This window comes from Phyllostomus discolor, chromosome 1 (genome assembly GCF_004126475.2).
Source record: "Phyllostomus discolor isolate MPI-MPIP mPhyDis1 chromosome 1, mPhyDis1.pri.v3, whole genome shotgun sequence".
Taxonomy (NCBI): Eukaryota; Metazoa; Chordata; class Mammalia; order Chiroptera; family Phyllostomidae; genus Phyllostomus; species Phyllostomus discolor.
The window spans coordinates 148,943,340-148,963,580 of NC_040903.2; the positions used below are offsets into that span (position 1 = coordinate 148,943,340).

Genomic DNA, 20,241 nt, shown 5'->3' on the forward strand with positions numbered 1-20,241 from the left:
AAATTCTCATTTCAGTTACACTTTTTATCTCCACAGTTTCTATTTGGTTCTTTTTTAAAAATAATTTCTCTATATTTATATTCAGGATTTGATGAGATTTCATTCTCCTCTTTCTTTAAGTTTTTAGAATGGTTTTCCCTAGTTCTTGAATATTTAAAAAGTTGTTTTAAAGTCTTATCGAATAAGTTAAATGTCTGAGCTTTCTAAGGGACAGTTCTTCTGGGGTTTTTTTCCTCCTGTATATGGACCATATGTTCTTGTTTCTTTGCATGACTAACACTTTTTTGTTGAAACCTGGGCATTTTAAGTAATAAAATGTGGTAACTCTTGAAATCCGTCTCTTGCCCTCCCCAGCCCTGCTGATGCTGATGTTTGTCATTGCTCATTTGTTTCTTTGCTTAGTGACTTTTCTTGACAAAGGTAGACAGCATGTGGTTTAATGCGTCCAGAGGTGGGGCGCTCCCACCTCATGACAGCTCGCAGCATTGCTGAATCGCTCTCATCGGTAGGAAGATCTTCCTTCTACTGAAACCAAAATCTTTCCCCCATTTTTCCCTTGAACACCTCAAGATAAAGCTATTATCATTTCTGGGGCAATTCTTCCACTATCTGAAGGCTTCTCACAACCCTTTCTCACTCTTTAGCTCTGGGGAGGTGGGCCCGTTCCATTGCACACCAGCTTTCCCCTGCCTCTAAGTGCCACAGCCGAGGGGTCCCACTGACAACAAGCAGGATCTGGAAGGTCCAGGTGGAAGAAATAAATTCCCTTTGAGGTCACAAGGGAATTGTTTTCCTCTCTCCATTCCCACAAGTGAATCCTTGCACCACCTCCACCCTGTGAACACTTCCAGCTCTCTCTCTCTCTCTCTCCTCTCTCTCTCTCTCTCACACACACACACACACACAACACAGAGAAGAGGTTCAATTTATTGATTGCTCTTTGGGAAAGGTTATAGAGAACATAATTTGAGTGAAATTACATTCTACTTACAGATTCATAAAACTTTAAACCAAATTAACTTCTATGATACTATCAAATCTCCTCTCATCCTCATACACAGCAAAGTACCTCAATCATAGTTTATATAATCCTCTCTTGTTTTTAAATGATTAAAGCAGACATAATACCAATGCAGTTGATATTAAATATCTTGAGAATGACACAATCAATAGACTACTTTCACTCTTAAGCATTAACTTGTCACTTATAAATGTTCTGCACATACATTTCTCATTTTAGACTTTCTCCTTAAAAGGACTTGTGAACTATTCACTATTATCTGCTATTTGTTTGTACACACACACGTAAGTCTCCCAAAATAGCATTTAAAATTATTCTTAATATTGCCTCAGAAATGTTAACCTTTAAGGAACATTCAATTTAAAAAAATAAAAGCTCAGGTCTTGACTCTGTGGTGCACGTTCAGATACGTGAAGACCTCGTTATTTCCCGCTGACCAGGTAAAAGCGCCCCACAGCACACAGTGTGCCGGCCTCTTCTTTGCTCAACTCAAAGGAAGTCAAATAAAGGAGAAAACAAATGCTTGAAATCACAGTGACCAAAGGATTTGAATTAATAATTACATTAAATAACCATAACTTTTTGTTTAACTATTCACATTCCACACAGTGGAAATTATCCTTTCCTCCAGATTTTTCACTTACATTTTGAACTTTTTTGAATAACTACAATAACAGAAGAAAAAAAATTACAGGCTTGCAAGATGTGTGTTTTAGGGTGTTTTTCTCATCCAATGCCAAGCACAAAGTGTACATCATAAAATTCATATTTGGTGTTTGGCATTATTTTAACAGGAAAGATCAAGACTGCAAATATCTTGCCATTTAAAAACCATCCTACTGTACTAATGAAAAAACATATCATCACATCATCAGTGACTCCAATACATTATGTAACAGACATGGCACTTCAATAAATGTTGGAAAGACACACCGTGCTTGTGTTAATCTTAATATAGGCACAGTAAGAAAAGCAGGCAGTTCCTTCTTTGGCTAGTGCTGTGTTTTAGGGGCAGTTATGCTGATTATCCCAGTGAAGTTCATTTTGAGGAAATTCTCTTTACTTCAGCCAAATTCGACTTAATGCAAGACTGTGGTCCACGCTACTAAAAGATTACTGCTGCCAACTTAAGTCATCTCTTTTAAAATACAGTTGCATGCTTGTGGCAGAGTTAAAACAAGAGAAATTCAGTGTTGGCTGGTTCTGAATGTCTTTTTCCCCTCTCTGGCATAGTTTTACATTTTCAGTTCCTTCCCCTCTTTCTTCCTCTCCCCAACCCTCAAAATTCTGGCTTAGCATTTGCATGCTCAGTTAAATCCATTCTGTGCTGTACTGTTGGAGGATGCATATGACAGAAAGCTTTGGAGCACAGGCATACAGTGTATACGAATGCACCGGCAAAGTGTCTGCACAAATTCGCCTAGTGTAGTAGGACCATCAGTAGTGAGTTTAAAAGTTTTAAAATTAGACCCAATATTTTGGGTGTTCAAAATAACTTCTGCCTCAACGTATGGTTCCTGTTTAGTTGTTAATGGGAGAACACTGAACCAAAACAAAAATAATATAAAAACAGCCTCTTTAGTTGCATTGGATCTTTTAATGCTGGAGACCTGTCGAGCAACTGAAACGCAAGTCAATGGTGTTTGTTTCCCATGTTACACATGACTTGGCTGGTGAGGCTGGGAACGGTAGGAGACAAAACTGTTGGAGGGAGCAGGGGCAGTTTATATATAAAACCTCAGCTTGAAGAGAACAGGCTCGCCAAACCCAAAACGCAGTACGGTTCACCCACACCACACTTTGGCCATTAGATAATCCTAGGTAGGTACTGCCAGTAGCCCAAGTGCAATCAGAGGCCAGTCTCTACTGGTAGGGTCTGAACAGTTCCAATGTTGTATGAATCCCACCAGCAGTAGGGAAACCACTTATGAAGCCAAACGTTCTGATTTCTTACTCAGAGTTTCCCACTAGACCCTCAGAGGACAAAGGAAGGAGAGGAAGTCAAAGCCCTCCTGTCTCCTCCCAGGCATTAACCTACTCCTTAGCCAGAGGCAATCTCTTTTATTTCCCTCCTCTCCAGCTCAAACTCCTATCAATGGCTAAACAAAAAGACCCTAAACATACTAGCTAAAATGGAGCAGGCCCTAAACACTCTCCTCTTAGCCTGGTTCTTCACTGTCAGGTACACTAAGCAGAGGCAGAATCTTTACAGCAAAAGGCTGTGGCTCTCACCAGCATCACACAGAAATAGTGAACTGGGGAAGAGATGGTTAGAATCAAGCAAAAGAAATTAGGACCTTCTACTTACGAGGTCTTTGTTCCTTTCCTATCCCTGTGTAGGGGGTTCTGGACATCTACTGTCCACCTGAGGGGCAAAGCAGGAAGGGTCTGTTTTGGCTTAGCTCATTCATTTGGTTCTGAAACTACAGGGTCAGTATTTATGTTTTAAGTTTGTATTGGATTCCATCAGAGTGACAGCCAAGGTTAATGATTTTATTTTTTGCAATTTCATGTCTCCTCTATTCACTTGGGTTCCATTAAATACCAGGGAAAAAAAACTTACTAACGCAGGGGTCTCACTGTGTTTTGGGGTTGGCCTTCCAAGACCCTGCACATCTCCCTAATGAATTCTGGTGGGTCCGATTGGTCCTCACGTTCAAACCCTCTCTTCTCTCACTCCTCCACCTTTCTTACCCTTGTCTATACTGGCCTCCCCCAGAGTTTGAAGGGTCTTCCAAAAAACGGGAAACACACCCATGATCAAGTGAGGTAATTAGAACCCCTGGCAAATAGGAGATTAGACTGAAATAGTCACTGAGATCCTAAAAAGGGGTCGACTATGAAAGGGAGGAGGAAGGCAGGAAGCAAGCACAGGTTGAGATACCTTTTCCAAATCTTATACAGCACTAACACAGGTCTCCTGCCCTCGGAGCAGGCTCTTCTGTTAACATTCATCTAAGGAGAGATTCTGGTCCCCAGGAGGGCACGTGGAAGACAAAGGCAGAAAGCAGAGCTCAGCCCTATGCCTTTTAAATGTGCCTTGGGTGGGAGTGGGCTTTCTGTGCCATTCCCTATGGAAGCAGATTCACTTAGGAAATGGGAAGTGCCCCCTAGCAGAGACTGTGTTTCCTCTGGTGTCTGCAAACAGCCACAGGCACCTATACACACTCATGCACACAAACTAAGCACTAGCAGGTGCCTGTCAGGAGGCAGCCGGTGGTTCTTCCTGCCTCTAGGGTTAAGCCAAGTTCGAATCAGATTGCTTTAGGTCTGGTTCTGGGCCTGCCTGGGCTGCATCCCTAGAACAGGCTGGGTGTCCAGGCTTAATCCAAATCGATGGAAATGCAACGACACTGCTTCACACGTGTCACCCTCTTCTTCTTGGTGGGTTGCTGTAGTTCGGGGCAGTTGAGGGTGACCATCATGGTGGTGAATTTCTTGGGCTTGCAGAAGGAGCAAGACTGGAAGGAGCCTTCCTCCTTCCGGATGTGCCTGGGGATGTAGAAGGAGTTGCACTGGCCATAGCAGAAGCGGTTGATGATGGTGCGGCTGTTGCAGCCCTCCTCATGGATGGTCTGCTTGAGCGGCTGGTTTTGCACCAGTCTCGCTTCAGGGTATTTGCGCTCGGTCACATGCAGGGCCTCCTGGCTGGACTCTAGCACCTCCTCCCCGGGCATGGCAGTGCCTCGCCCTTGGCCCCGCCCCCGGTTCCTGGAGCCAGGCTGCTGGGGAGACTGAGTCTGCTCAGAGTCGTTGTGCTGGGCCTTGTCTGGAGGGGGATGGCGCCTTGGGACCCATTCTTTTCCCTTCAGCAGCAGGCAGCAGGGTCCCCAAGAGGAGAAGCAGGGCTCCCACAGCGTAGGCGGTGCGGCTCATGCTAAAGGAAGGAAACAGAGGGAAGACACGAAAAATAGAGAAGTTAATTAATTAAAACACTAATATTGCTGTGTGCTGCATAATGCCATTTTGGTCAATAATGAACTGCAGATACAAAAAGTGGTCCTGGAAGATTATAGTGGAGCTAAAAATTCCCTTCTGCCTAGTGACTTTGTAGCCATCATCACATCATAGCCAATGAATTACTCACATGTCTCAGGGGTGCTGGTGTGAACACACCTACTGTGTTGCCAGTGGTTTAAAAGGAGAGCACACACCATTATGCACAGCCCATCACATTGATAGTGATACATGACTAAGTTACTGGTTTACGCATCTACTGTACTGTTCTTATTGTTAGAGTGCATTCCTTCTACTTACAAAGAAAATGTTTGCTGTTAAACAACTTCACACATCTCATACTTACCATGTCTCTTGATTAAACCATTTTCCTTGTGCTTGATTTAATCTCGTGTTGTTTTGTACAGTAACATGCTGTATGGGCATGTGCCCTAGGACCATAGGTTGTGCCATAGGGCCTAGAGGTATAGCAGCCTAGACCATCTGGGCTCATGAACTCTGTGACGTTGGCCCACGGACCAAATCACATACTGTATCCCACGGTTAAGCAGTGCTTATAATCACAGCTAATACTTTATCAGGCACCTGTTAAACATTTTATGTGAAATATTTCATTTAGTTTCCACAGTATCAACCATATTTTTCAGACCATAAGACACACCTAGGTTTTAGTGGAGGAAAATAGGAAAAATACTTTGAAGCAAAAAAATGTGGTAAAATATCTAATAACATAAACAACATAATATTTCACCAGTGTAAATGTAAACAAAACTCACCAGCAGCATTAACAACCATTATTCCTCCCAAATTTGGAGGGGAAACCGTGCATCTTATAGTCCGAAAAAAATACGGTGTGAATTTGTACTATCACTCCCACTACCTCCTGGCCCCAAGACCACGAGGAAGCCTGCCCAAGGTCACACAGCGAGTACATCAGGATATGAGCTCAGCCAGGGCCCATCTCTTCATCACCTGTGCTCCCACAGGAATTTCTTCCCGGCTTCTGACAATGGCTACATTTGATTTTGTATTATGGTTACTTACTATATCATTCTTTTAAAAAATTTCTTTATTCATCGATTTTAAGGAGAGAAAAGAAGAGAGAAACATTGATTTTTGTTGTGCCACTTATTTACGCATTCATTTGTTGATTCTTGTATATGCCCTGACCTGGAATCGAACCCACAACCTTGGAGTATTGAGAAGACACTCTAAACAACTAAGCAAAATGGCCAGGGCTCCTGCATTCATTCTCGTATTTGTCAATATTTAATAAGTTCCTGCTATTTCAATGCCAGATTACCTTGTATTACCTCAGGAAAACATTTTCTATCTTGCTTATAGCAAAAAAAAAATCAGCCTCACTGCCCAGAGGGCTTCACCAGCCAGAAAGATCTCTCAGTGTTTCTCCCTAACCAGCCTCAGTGCTTCCTGAACTGTGCCTCATTCACTTGGTTGGATACTTACGAGATGTTCGCTGTCATGGGGCATCAGAAGGAAACTGGTGGGGGAGACCAGAAAGCACTTGACAGAGGGGAGAATGCTTCACAAGAAGAGCACCAGACCAAAAGTCATGACTGAATTTCTATTTGAAATGCTGGAGCAGCAACTTGCTACCTGGCCTGAGGAAAATTCCATTACTTTTCAATAAATGACTTCATTTAAGCAAAGCTACAAAAACCCTATCTCCCCAGATAGGACGTTCAGATCAAACTTGATGTAAAAGTGAAAGCAATTTGAGAACTAACCAAATGTATGACAGCACTGCAGACAGAATGGACTGCTCCACCAGGAAGATCTCGTGACTCGTAGGCTCCCGGACCCCTCACTTACTCTCACTTTTAAACTGAAGACAGATATTCATTATACCATTCTTTACACAGAAATATACATTTTCCTACTTTAAATGGTGAAATATGTCATTCACATATACATGGGTGTGTGTATAAAATTTAGAAGGCAGAAAATAGGCACAAGAGACCAGGTCTGTGCAAACATTTACATTAATATATGCCACAGACACGCTGCATGCACTAGAGACCATGAGTTATGGGGGAGGGGTCTGGACTTAGATAAGAATGAAAACTGGAAACGGCATATAGACAATGACAAAAAAATTTAAAAAGCGGGGAAGGCAGAGGGAAAACGGATGGCCCCCCCGCCCCCCGAATAAAACAGTAAAGCAAGGATAGAGGGGGAAGAAATGAATGGACTAAGGCATGTAAATCAGAGAAGGTGGGGCAGAGAGAGGAGGAAGAGGAGGAGGAGTGGGAGAATAGTACTTTTAAAAGGAAGGTGCAAGAGAGAAGCATCATGTCCTGCAACAGAGCTTCTCAAATGTGACTGTGCTGGCAGTCTCTCCAGTCTCTCGGGACATCGTTAAAATGCAGATTCTGACTCAGGTGGTCTTCCTTTCCAGCAAGCTTTGAGCTGCAAGCTGTTGCCCTTGGAGCCATGGGGCACAGAGGGACTTATTAAAATGTGAAAGGACTTTCTTTTCCAGGAGAGCAGTTTTCAAATTCACAGCCTCCCTCAGTAGGCCATCACACCAAATCTGACCTGGACCCTGAAGCCTCTGCCCTCCCCAGCCCCACCACGGTGTCCTGACTGACGTTCAGCACAGAGCTCTGACACACCCATTCCCCTGCTCTCTGCTGAGCACAATGTTACAGGTGATAACCACTAAGTGCAATTTAATAGTTACCTCATCACGCCCTGCCCAGAACTTTACAAGTGGGTACTATTAGCTAGTAGAGCAATTGCTTTTCAAAGACAAAGGCAGAGCAGGAATCTACATTCTTTAAGGGACGTCCTCTGTATGTAAAGACCATGCAACCCTAAGGATCATGTCAAATTAAGATAATTAAATACTGAATGTAAAATATCCCTAAATGGCACCATCTTCCCAACATTAATCTAATACTTTTGGGCAAGTTCAAGTTTGGAGCTGATAATGTGACATTTAGCTCTCTGCTCTGACTGTAGACTCCCTGGCTTTTGTCAGTTTATGTTACAACATCCCTGTTCTTTAAACAGAGCCCTTTTGCCTCAACAACAAAAAAATTAATTCCCTTGTTTTGTCTTTTAAAAAAATCACTTGTGAGAGAAGCTCAGTTATAAAACAGTGCTGATTTTCTCCAGAGACCGAAGAGCTTGAGCCGTGGCAGTTCAGTCTCCTCAGCAAACACAGGGGCGGGCAAGAGTAGGGTTACAGCTGTCATACAAATAAATAATACAATAATTAATAAATAATATAAGAATAAACTCTATCTTTTATGCACTCACAACCATAAATGTATTTTTGCCCAGTTTCTGCTATGTATTCAGTTCGGTGTCCACAGCCAGGATTTGAACTAAAGCAGTTTCTTTTCTCTCTCTCTCTTTCTCTTTCTTCTCAAATTGACCTCAGAGAAAGAAAGGAAGAGAGAGGAAGGGGAAAGACACGCACAGAAAGACATCAATTTGTTGTTCCACTTATTTATGCATTCATTGGTTGCTTCTTTTATGTGCTCTCCCCTGGGGTGGAACCCACAACCCCAGTTTATCAGGGATGACACTCTAACCAACTGAGCTACCCAGCCAGGGTGGTCTCTGCCCACTTCCAAGAGGGGCAGGTGAGACAGCCCTAGGTCTACACACAAGATCTTCCCCCATCCCTCCAGGACAATTCAGCCCTCCCTGAGTAAGAGGGTCAGAGGCACATCACAGAGGCCAATCTGAGACTGACTGGGAATGTGTGTTGACTGCATGTGATAAGGTCACATGGGAGGCCATCCTCTCCCACAAACATCTATCTAAAGATGTCACTTTTTCCTGCAGACCAATTTAGGGCCTTCTTTGTACTCAGCTTTTATTTCCTGGCATTTTCACATCTGTAATTAAACAAATACCTAATCTGAGAGTCACAAGGGCTTACTCATCACTTTATCCTCAGTGCCTGGCACACAGTAGGTGCCCTTAAATGAATGATTATTACAGACCACAATGATTTACAGAGTTCCCCTTCTCTGCCTTTTAAAACACCTTTCCACAGACCAAGGAGCAGCACAGCCAATCGAGATCCTTTTGTTCTCTCCCTCAGTGCAGCGAACTCCTTCCAGTCTCTCTCGGTAAACCCCAAACAGCCGCCTCTTTTTACCTGATCCCACGTGGAATGCTGTGGGTTTTATTTTCTAATTGAAGCTATTGTTTTCACTGTGACAGAAACCAACAATAAAGTTGAAAATTGGTCAATTGTGGTTTTCAGTTTTAGTTTGGACAGACTTCCTATGGGAGCATGTGAACTCCATAAGCCAAAGGGATCTAGAATGACAGGCTATTTTTTTGTTTTTAATAAGAAAAGTAAATTTGTCTCCAAATAAGATTTATTGGATGTGGAAAATATTATGAAATGGTTTCTCGTTTATAAAAAGCCTACTCTTCAAAGATCTTCAGCATTAATTGTGAGGTTTTGGAGTTCTTAAACCTTATTAACTAGTTATTGGGAGAGGAGTGAAAACCACCTTCTGGAATCTCAGTCAACAGAGACCTCAGCTTCTTAGTGAACAGCAGTGCTCTGAAGGACTCTGCTTATTCCCCATGAGTAGGGTGAGGGGGGTGAGCACTGCATAGAACCACTGTCCTATCAAGTCATTGTGGTCAATCCCCCAGCCTCCCTCCACACCAAAGTGGCCTCGATGACTCAGTGAAGAACATAGGACTGTTTTGCTCTTGAAATCCAACTTGTACAGCCACCGAATGAGCTGCACTTTGTAAATATCCTAGCCATGGAGGAAATCAAGAAGATGTGAATTCCTTAAGGACAATTCTTTTCCAAATCAACACCTAGCAGACTGCCCCATTATCAAAATTCAACCCAAATGCTAATCCACATTTAGGTTCCTATGAATTATCATCCATGTCCAACTACGAGCTGCAAACATTTTTGATTTGCATTCATGAAACGGCCCACGCATATCATTAAATTAAGACTGCAAGTCGTTGATCCAAAGTGCATCATGACACCCAAAGACCTCCCTTAATTTTCCTTTACAGACAGCATTCTTCCTTTCAAACACTGCCTTAATTTCCCCTTAATGCATTTCTCCTCCAAGTGATGGGATCATATTGTCATGGTGAACTTTCTCTGCTCCTGTTCCCCACCAGCAAGACCTGTCCCCCACCACCACCTTTTTCCTCTTGATGACTGCCTCCCGTCCCTCCACTCCACTTGTCCCAGAGGATACAGATCCTCTCAAAGCAGGTCTTCTTTACCTGATACCTTCCTCCACGTTTCCCTTAGTGATCAAGGGCAAGCGTCTACATGTGAGCTAGACCAGACTGACCACCTCTCTCCTGTGTGGGTCATGGTGATTTATTCTAGTCTTCATAAGACTTGACAATATGCCATCTGAGGAATCAAAATCAAAAATGCTATGTATGACCTGTTTCCAGTGTTCTTGGTGTCTTTGGGAAAATTTAGGCCAGTTCCTTTCCACCCTCTTCTTGCTATATTTCTCATTTTAGCTAACTGACCTGCTTAACATCAGTTAAATGGAGTGTCCGGTGGGAATTACAGTGAAGAGGAATGGTCACCAAGCTGGACGTCTGTGCCTCAATGCCTGATCAATTCCTTCTGGTGATTAAAGTTTTAGAAAGACATTCAACAGTCATGGCATCAAATTTTTCTCCCAGCATAAAAAAATAATGGAACTACCAGCAACTACTCAATTGCAAGCCGGATCTGAGAATACTCTACTCCTTTTTCTCAGGACTAAATCTTTGAGAGGGGCAATGTTATTTTTATTTTGATCTTTCTTTTTAAAAGATGATCAACTTTTAGAAATTAAGTAAAGAATTTAAGAATAGACTGAGATGAATGGTTTTTACCAGGCAAGCTGTATAAGAAGAGGCAGCGTCTGGCAAAGTAGCGGACCGTGAAGTCTCATCCTGCACATGTTGCAAGTCCCCTCTCCACAGCCTCCTTATCTTGGACCTCATTCAGGTTAAATCAGGCTGAGGCCTAAGATCGCATAGGCCAGAGGAAAGACCACCTAAGTTAGGCATCCCAGGAGCTCTAAACTCATAGGAGGGTGTGTGTGTGTGTGAAGGTAATGATTGTATAGAATTCTTGTGGTCAACAGGAAATAAGTTAGAAAGTAATAAATATTAAATGTTGACTGAGCAGCATGATGAAGAGACAGCCAAGTCACACGTTCTGTCTTGTAGTAAAAGATGTATGTGTGTCCCCGTGAGAGTGGGATTTAGGATTTAATTTCAGAACCACCTTGTAATATATCCTGGTGCTGGAGAATCTTACTCCCTCTCCCAATACACCGCTGATAATGAGTCACCTGTATTTTTAAACCCTTACTACACCAGGTAATTATGCTAAATTCTGAGCAGATCTTATTTATTTTCCACAACAAGATATGAGATAGAGAATATTGTCTTTATTTTACCAATCAGGGAATCCATATTCAGAAGTTAGGAATCTGCCCAAGGTCAAGCAGCTCCCAAGTAGGAGGGCCCAGGCTGGAGTCCAGTTCCATCTAGCGCCCAAACACGTGTCCTTAACCATTGGGCTGTGGACACCCCGCACAGCTTTAACAAAGGACATGGGGACTTGTTTCTAATGCAAGAAAGTTTGAAGAATAACTTAAACTCAAATAATTATCTTTTTTATCTTCGTGTTCCCTGTGGAGAACATTCCTCATCTCAGGAATTATTGTTGGACTTTGCTTTTCAAAGAGCACATGTTACAATGAAGGAAAATTCCTTGCAGATGTATGGCATGGGCTGGTAAGACTGCCTGATCTGTGCCTTCCAGGGGATGCTCCAGTCACCTCTCCTACCTCCTCTCCATGAAAGGCCCAGGTTTACCTGTTCTTAACTCTGTTCTGGGACATGCTCCACAGCATTGCTGTTGTTGGGAGAGGGGTGTGTGGCATACAAGTTCTTGGAGTTACATCACCTTTAATATAGAAGACTGGGGGCTTCAGTTTAGAGACAAGGCAGGCAGGCAATTCTCCTTCAGAGGTGCATTAAGCTTCTCTGCAACTTCATTAAGCTTCTCCTCCTGCCTGGATAACCAAGCACTCACCTAAAGACTGTTAGCCAACTTGGATTCCCTATAGATCATGAGTTACTAAAACATTTCATTCAACATGAACTTTAAGAAAATAGGAAACCTGTGAAATTACAAAGTTTACAAAAGACTTTAATTTCTAACTGACCCGGGGGTTAAACACACACACACACACAGGAAGTGAGTGAGTGTGTGTGTGTGAGAGAGAGAGAGACCATGGAACTAAAGAACCCTGAAATCAGTTAACCATTGGAGAGTGCAATTTATTCAGTGACAGTAATCAAATTACTTACTGTTGTAGACCTGGGTGTGCCAGGGAGGAGAGGATAATCCGTAGTTTTCTTGAGATCCTCCCCTCATTGCTTTAAAAAGTCAACCCCTTCAAGTCCGTCTGCCCCCCGACCCCCACTCCCAGAAAAAAAAAAAGAAAAGAAAAAGAAGGAAGAGGAGAGGGAGCTGGAAAGCCCTGGGGAGAAAGAAGACTCCTCACCCTGGGATGGGGTTATCTTAACCTCTTCTCTTCTATTTATTTAAGTTGTGTAACAGCCAGAAGGAAGCCACTACTCAGGGTCCCTGGGACAGTTTAAATCCCTGGTGACCCACTTAACACGATATATTATTTTAATCAACTCTTGTCCTGGTAACATCTCGAAGGGGAACATAAACAGAGGCGTACACCACTTGGATCTGCACTTTCCAGCAGGAGATCTAATTACCTACCCATGGTCGCCTCTCTGCCCTTCTACCATTTTTTTAAGAGATTTTAACCCCTAACGTTGAGGTTATATTTCTGCCTAAAAGAGCCTGGGTTCGGAGTCGGCGGGAGAACAGAAGGCGGCAACCGAGTTCAACTGGGAAGGACAGTCAGGCCAGCTGTGGGTGCGCGGGAAGAGCTTTATTGCAAAGCCCGAGTCACCTCCTGTCTGTCCCCCCCCCCCCCCCCCCGCTTTGCCCAGGGACCGTCACTGTTGGTGCGGAGAAAAGCCAGGCTGGGGCGCCCCCAAGGCAGAGCTGGGGTCCGAAGACAATGCCAAGCCAACACGGGGGTGAGTCTGTACGTCCCAAGTCTAACGTCTGCAGAGGACTGTGGCAGATGAGGTGACAGCCCCGAAGCCCCGAAGCCCCTGCCCTTGCTCCTAGACTGCAGAGAGGTCAGCGGTGTGAAGGAGGAGGCAGGAGAGGATGAAGGACGACCTGGGCGTCGGAGCCGGTGACCAGCCTCCGGCCCACAGTCCCGCGTGGCCCGTCGCTAGCGAGGATCAGCTAGGCGCCGCGCGGTGGGGGACTCCAGCAAACAAATTAAGGGGTACACCCGCGAAAGTGGTACCCGACGGTTTGTCACTGCTGGAGTCTGGACGTCGGAAGTTCAGTCCAGGCGCGCCTGGGACGGAGAAAAGCCTAAAACAGGGAAGCGAGTGCCCGCGAGTGCCCACGAGTGCGCAACCAGCACGTGGGTGCGTGCGGCGCGAGTTTTAGGGCCCTCTGGAAGCCAGCCTCCATCTCACCTTGAAGATGGGCAAATGGTCCCAATCGCTGATTCTCCCTATCGATCCTCCAGCTCACGGTAGAATCATTAACAGCACTCCGATGGGAGCCCCGAGGGGTAGCCTAGACCCAGCGCCCCGCCTCAAATACATGGGTCCCTCTCAATGTAACTTGCCCCGCAGTCTGCTGCGGAGCTGCAGGTCCCCACTGCTTGCGCTCACTAGCCCTCTGCTCGCGCTCCAGCCGCGGCGGGCTCCGTGCCCTTGCAGTGCAGGCGCGTTTGGCGCCGCAGCTGTTACGCGCACTAGGAGCATGTTAGTGGGGCTCTTGGTGCGGGTGGGGGGTGGAAATGCAATGCGGGGACTTCGCTCTCGCTCTTGATATCCTCTTTCCCAGCCTTTCCCTTTAAACGGTACAAGGTGAGATCATGGCAGCCACAACCTTGGCAGGAACGACCCCGCAAAGGTTGTCCATGGTTCACCCCAGAACACCACAAGGCCTCGGTCCATCCGCAAGGCTGGCTGCCGCGCATCTGCACCGACCAGAACGCCAGAGTCGTTCTTCAAAGCTCTGCGCGCGCACACACACACACACACACACACGCACACCGGGACCCGCGCCTCCGCGCTCACCTGTCAATGCGGCGAGTAGTTGCGGCCGGCGCTCTCGACGCGTGGCACCGTGTGCGGCCGCGGCCCGAGCCGCCCGGGCTCGGTGCGGGGTCAGCGGGACAGAGAGTAGCGCGCTGGCTGCACACTGGGTCGCCCGGTCCGCGGACGGCGCACCGAGTGCGGGGCATCGCGCCGTCTCGGGTTTAAAAGCCGGCGGCCGAGCGCGGCGCGGAGGGCCGCGCCTCTCCATTGGCCGAGCGCCGCCGCCGCCGCCGCCGCGGGACCCGCTATCCGCCCCCTTTCCCGGTACTGCCCCCGCCCCCGGCACCCCGCCTGCCTCCCCGCGGGGTCCCCTCTCCGCCCGCCTCTCCTCTTTGTCTGCTCCCCCCGCCCAGGCCGACTGGGAGAGGTCACCCCAGGGAACCGCGACTGGAATGCACAGCAAATCACATTTTCCGCTCCCGTTGGAGGGGGAAGCACTGGAGGAAATCCCCCCCGGGCTCCCGGCCCCTCATTCCTCCTCCGCCCCAGGCCCGGGCTTTTCTCTCACCGGCTCCGCTTCGCCTGCGTCCGCCCCGCGACGGGCTGGGTCGTGGAGAGACCGCACGGGGAAGAGCAAGCTCCGTGGGACCGTGACAGATCGGGCGATCCTTTCGCGGTGGAGGGAAGGGGCTGCGGGGTGCTCTCGTGGAGCGGTCGCCGCGGCTCCGCGCGAGGCCCCCGACTTCGAAGGCGCTGACCCCGCGCCCCCTGTTAACCCCGGCGGGCCCGCGGGCCGCCAGGTGGACACCCTCCGCGCCGCGCCGGCCACGGGTTCTTTCAGCTCCGAAGCTGGAGGCCTCGGCTGCGAGCGCGCAGAAAGGAATAACGGGGAGACGGGAGAGTGAACCTAAAAGGACCCTCAAAAGTCAGCTTTTCCATCCCTAAGCCCCTTTAAAAGGGGAGAGAACCGTCGCTAGGAGAGGTTTTGTGTTGCATGCTATAGATTAATAAATCAGGAAAATAAAACGTCAGACGAGGAAATAACTCCCCAGAAATTTAAGACAAAACCTGCGAATGTGAAAAACCGATGTCACATTCTGTATCCATTACTGAGAACACGATGAATAGAGGCGAACATACCAAGAGCATATTTTTCGAAAGATGAGCGAACATTTTTTTATTTGTTCTTTGAGCCTGAAAATCGGTTCGGAAAAGAGGCGGTGAGTTTTCTGTGGAAGACAGAACCCGCGCAAAAATCAACCCGGCTGCGAGGTCTGTCTGCCGACCACCTCCCGCAGACGGGTCAGTTGGTGGGTTGAAAAAAGTTTGTTATAGAAGGAAATTTGAGGGTTTCTGCACTCACTGACTAAAGCAAAATAAACAAAACAATGAAACCCATCAAAAGGTACTTAAGAAACATTGGTGATTTAAGTACTTGGCTAAGAAAACAAAACAAAACCTCCAAACAAGATGATTCCCCCACCCCCCGCCACTCCCGGGTTGCGGGCAAGCCTTAGGCGGGTGGACAGCACACAGTGAACTTACTAGATGCTATTAGGAACTGGAAATGGATTTTTCAAAAATAAATGAAACAAGAAGGAAATCCGCATTCATTCTGTATTTAGAGGATCTTTATTGTTTGAATGTTTTGTTGGTGCGAACGGCAGTTTCTCCCGCGAGCTCAGTGCTGCACTTCAGATGATTCCAGTAATTTTTTTTGTTAAGTCTTCCCATGAGCCATAGTTTGCGTTTGCCTGCAGGATGTGAGCGTTCAACAGGACTTAAAGATGCATCCTGGTGGGGGCGGCTGCAGGAGAGGTCGGGAGTCCGAAATACACAAAACACTAGGCAATTAGCAGTCAGCCAAGCCCACCACCGCACTGTCCTCTGTGTGTAAACTATTCCTCCAGAGGGAACATATTTTGCAAATTCCTTAACTCATTCTAATCTGAGAATCAATGCTTTAGTCATTTGTTTTCGAGACTCATACAAGCTACTTCAAACAAAAATACAAAGAAACGGCTAACCTGCCGAGTTGGAAGTCGTTGTTTCGGAGCCCTGACGCTGTGGCTTTGCATATCTCAGTCTGTATCGCTCTACCGAGTAAGTGTCGTTGATAATCACTCTGGTCCCTCTTCGGGAGGCTTCTCGCGCCACACTGTACAACTGAAACATTCTGACCCTTCCTTCCCTCCACCGCACGACCCTTTACCCCATTTCACTGAATCCTTTTTCTTGTCACTTCTCTCTCTCGGCCACTGGAATATAAGCTCCACGAAGGCAGAGACTTTGCCAGTCTTTGTCACTTGGATTACATGAAAGTGTCTAACGTAAAATTAAGATTCAATAAATAGTTGTGGATTGGGCAAGTTCAGCACACCCCCACTAACTAGGATTAGCAACGGATCGAGAATGCCGAGGCTATAACCACATGAGGGTGATAAACACAGGCCCTCACCTCACAGCCTATTGTCTAGTATGCTCACAAATATTTAGATAGATATCCAAGCTTTTTGCCTCATGTTTGTGTTTCCACGGCTCTCAAGCAGTCATTGCAAACCATTATCCAATCAGGATGAAGGCAGAGGAGTAAAAGCTCTTCAGCCCTCTTTAACCATAATTACATAATTGAAACCTGCCCTCAGTAAGAGGGGAAAGAAGTAGTCGAAGTAGTCGAAGTTACGATTTTAAACCTGAGACCTACACAATGATCCATAAATGATAGACTGCACGTACAGAAACTACTTTCCAATGATGAGGCTGTGGTGAAACGTGTACATCCTGCTCAGCTACTGGCTTGTAAAAGGAAAAGCCCATTTCTGCCGATTGCTCACCCATCTGTTCCATGTGTCTTGGTCCCACTCCCGAGGTGCTGAGGGAGAGCTGCTCTCCAGATCCCGGGTGAGCCTTGGAGGCCTTCGCAGGGAAGTTTTCCTTAGAGCTGCCAGAGCTGTTTGTGGCCGCGCAACCTAATTGTGAGGCTGTGTTTGCCATCTAGTGTTTTTTTCCTCTTTGAACACTTTATTTGTTATTTCCCCTCAGATTTATTGGGGTATAATTGGAGTACAATTGAATATACCCGAATTATCTGGATACAAGATATATTTCAGGGGTACAACAGGATGATTTGAGGTACATATCCATTATGAAAGGATGACCACCATCAACCTCATTAACACAGCCATCACCTCACAGAGTGGCCCTCTTTTTGCATGTGGTGAGAACACCTGAGATCTACTCTCTTAGCAAACGTTCATATCATACAGTCCTATTAACTAGAACCAGGCTCAGAACATACTAATGTTATAAGTGAAAGTGTGTGCCCTGGACCAGCCTCTCTCTGTTGCCCCCACCTCCCAGTCACTGGCAACCACCATACCAAGAGTTTGACCATTTTCGATTCCACACACAATGAGTGAGGTCATACAGTATTTCTCTGATCTGTATGACTTGTTTCATTTATCATAAAGTCCTACAGTCCGCTCATACCGTATGAAATGGCAGGATTTCTTTCTCTTCTAAAAATGAAAAATATGTCATTATGTGTGTGCATATACATATGTACATATGTATGTGTGTGTGTATATATGTATGTATGCATATAGGTATACATGAATATATGTATATGTGTGTTTTCTTTTTTAAGTTTTTATTGGCTTCATTGGGGTGACATTGGTTAATAAAATTATACAGCTTTCAATTGTACAACTCTATAACACATCATCTGTGTATTGTGTGTTCACCACCCCAAGTCAAGTTTCTTTTTGTCGCCATTCATCTCCCTTTATCCTCCTCCACCTCCTCCCACCCCCTTTCCCTCCTGTAATCACCATACAGTTGTCTGTGTCTGTGAGGGTTCTTTGCTTAATCCCTCACCTTTTTCACCCAGCCCCAAAACCCCCTCCCCTCTGACAGCTATCAGTCTGTTCTCTATGAGTCTGTGTCTGTTTGTTTTTTATCTATTTTGTTATTTACTTTGTTCACTAGATTTTGCATGTAAGTGAAATCATACAGAATTTGTCTTTTCCGTGACTGGCTTGTTTCACTTAGATAATTCTCTGTCCACCCATGCTGTCACAAAGGGTAAGATTTCCTTCTTTTTTACAGCCAAGTAGTATTTCATTGTGTAAATGTACCACAGCTGGGTTTTTTTTTTCTTTTTTTTATCTTCTCACCTCCTGATGGGCACTTGGAATGCTTCCACATCTTGGCTATTGTAAATAACACTGCAATAAATATGCGGGTGTGTATATTCTTTCAAATAAATGTTTCCATTTTCTTTGGATATAGTCCCAGAAGTGGAATGGGTGGATCACAAGGCATTTCCATTTTTAATTTTTTGAGAACACTCCATAACTGTTTTCCACAGTGGCTGCACCAGTCTGCATTCCCACCAATAGTCCATGAGGGTTCCAACTGCCCCACATCATCACCAACATTTGTTTTTTGTGGATTTAGTGATGGTGGCCATTCTGACAGGTATGAGGTGATATCTCATGGTGGTTTTAATTTGCGTCTCTGATGATTAGTGACTTTGAGCATCTTTCCATATGTCTGTTGGCCATCTGTATGTCCTTGTTGGAGGAGTGTCTATTCAGATCCTTTGCCCATTTTTTCATTGGACTTTTTTGGTTTGGGTTTTTTTGTTTGTTTGTTTTTGGGGTGTTTTTTTTTTTTTGCTGTTTATGCCAGTACCATACTGTTTTGATTACTATGGTCTTGTAGTATAGTTGGATATCAGGCAGAGCGGTTATATATTTATATTTATATTTATATTTGGTGTTTTATAGTTTTCTGAATACAAGTCTTTTACATCCTTGGTTAAATTTATTCCAAGATATTTTTTGATGCAATAGTAAATGGGATTATTTTCTTAGTTTTCCTTTCTGATAGTTTATTATTGGTGTATAAAAATGTAACCAATTTCTGGGGATTTGTTTTGTATCCTGCTACTTTATTGAATTTATTTATCAATTCTAGTAATTTTTTTTGGTGGAATCTTTAGGGTTCCTTATGTACGGTACCATGTCATCTTCTACCATCTGCTATTGGACTGGAGAAGAATAAAGCCCCTTTTTTCATGAAACTGACCTTGTATGCCCTTCCTAAAAAAAAATGTGAAACTGACCTTGTATGCGCTTCCTAAAAAAAAAGTGATAATGAACCTGACACTGCTTAAAGAAAAAGATATTTGCAATGATCAAATAAATGTCAAATGATTTATATCCAGAATAGATTTATCTCAAAAATTAATAAAAGAGAAAGTGAAACCCTTCTGCATTGTTGATGGGAATGCAGATTGGTGCAGCCACCATGGAAGCAATATGGAGTGTTCTCAAAAAATTAAAAATGAGACTCCCTTTTGACCCAGTGATTCCACTTGTGGGAATATATTCAAGGAAACCTGAACACTTATTGAGAGAATATATGCACCCCTATGTTCATTGCAGCATTATTTACAATAGTCAAGATTTGGAAGCCAGTTAGAAAAAGACAAATACCATATGATTTCACTTAAATGTGGAATCTAATGAACAAACTGAACTAACAGGCAAAATACAGACAGACTCATAGAGAGGAGACTGACAGCTCTGCATGGCAGGGTGAGGGGAGACGTTGGGGGTGGCACAACTGAGCAAAAAAGATAAAGAACCCATGGACATGGACAACAGTGTGGTGACTGCAGAGGGAGGTGGGAGGTGGGTAGAGGTGGAAGGGAGTATAAGGGAGTTAAATGGTGATAAAAAATATAATGAAAATAAACTATTAAAGAATAAATAGCTACCTTATCATAAAAAATTAATTTGAAAAATGCTCCACAAATAGCCTCATAGGAAAAAAGGTTAGCAAAGCATACAACTGGGCCCTTCACAAAAGAAGAAACCTGAATATGCAATAAACATTAAAAAGATGCTATATTACACTAGTAAGTTGAGGAAATGCAAACTAAAATAAGAAGACACCCTTGTTTATACAGCAGATATGAAAATATTTAAGTCTGCCAGGATCCAGCACTGAAAAGCATACAGAGAAGCCGGTAGGTAAACGCATTGCCACTGAGAGGGTCCCTGGCACGACCATCTCAGAGAGTGAGGTAGGTGTTCATCTGTGGTGAAATT

At 44.8% G+C, this 20,241-nt stretch overlaps 1 protein-coding gene across 1 annotated transcript; it reads right to left on the bottom strand.

The window, feature by feature from the left end:
- Positions 1 to 909: 909 nt before the first annotated feature.
- Positions 910 to 13,709, bottom strand: GREM1 (gremlin 1, DAN family BMP antagonist). The gene is given in 3 exon segments (XM_036031383.1): positions 910 to 4,801; positions 4,803 to 4,898; positions 13,550 to 13,709. Coding segments are annotated over 2 exon segments (552 nt in total). The 5' UTR covers position 4,898; positions 13,550 to 13,709; the 3' UTR covers positions 910 to 4,344.
- Positions 13,710 to 20,241: the final 6,532 nt, after the last annotated feature.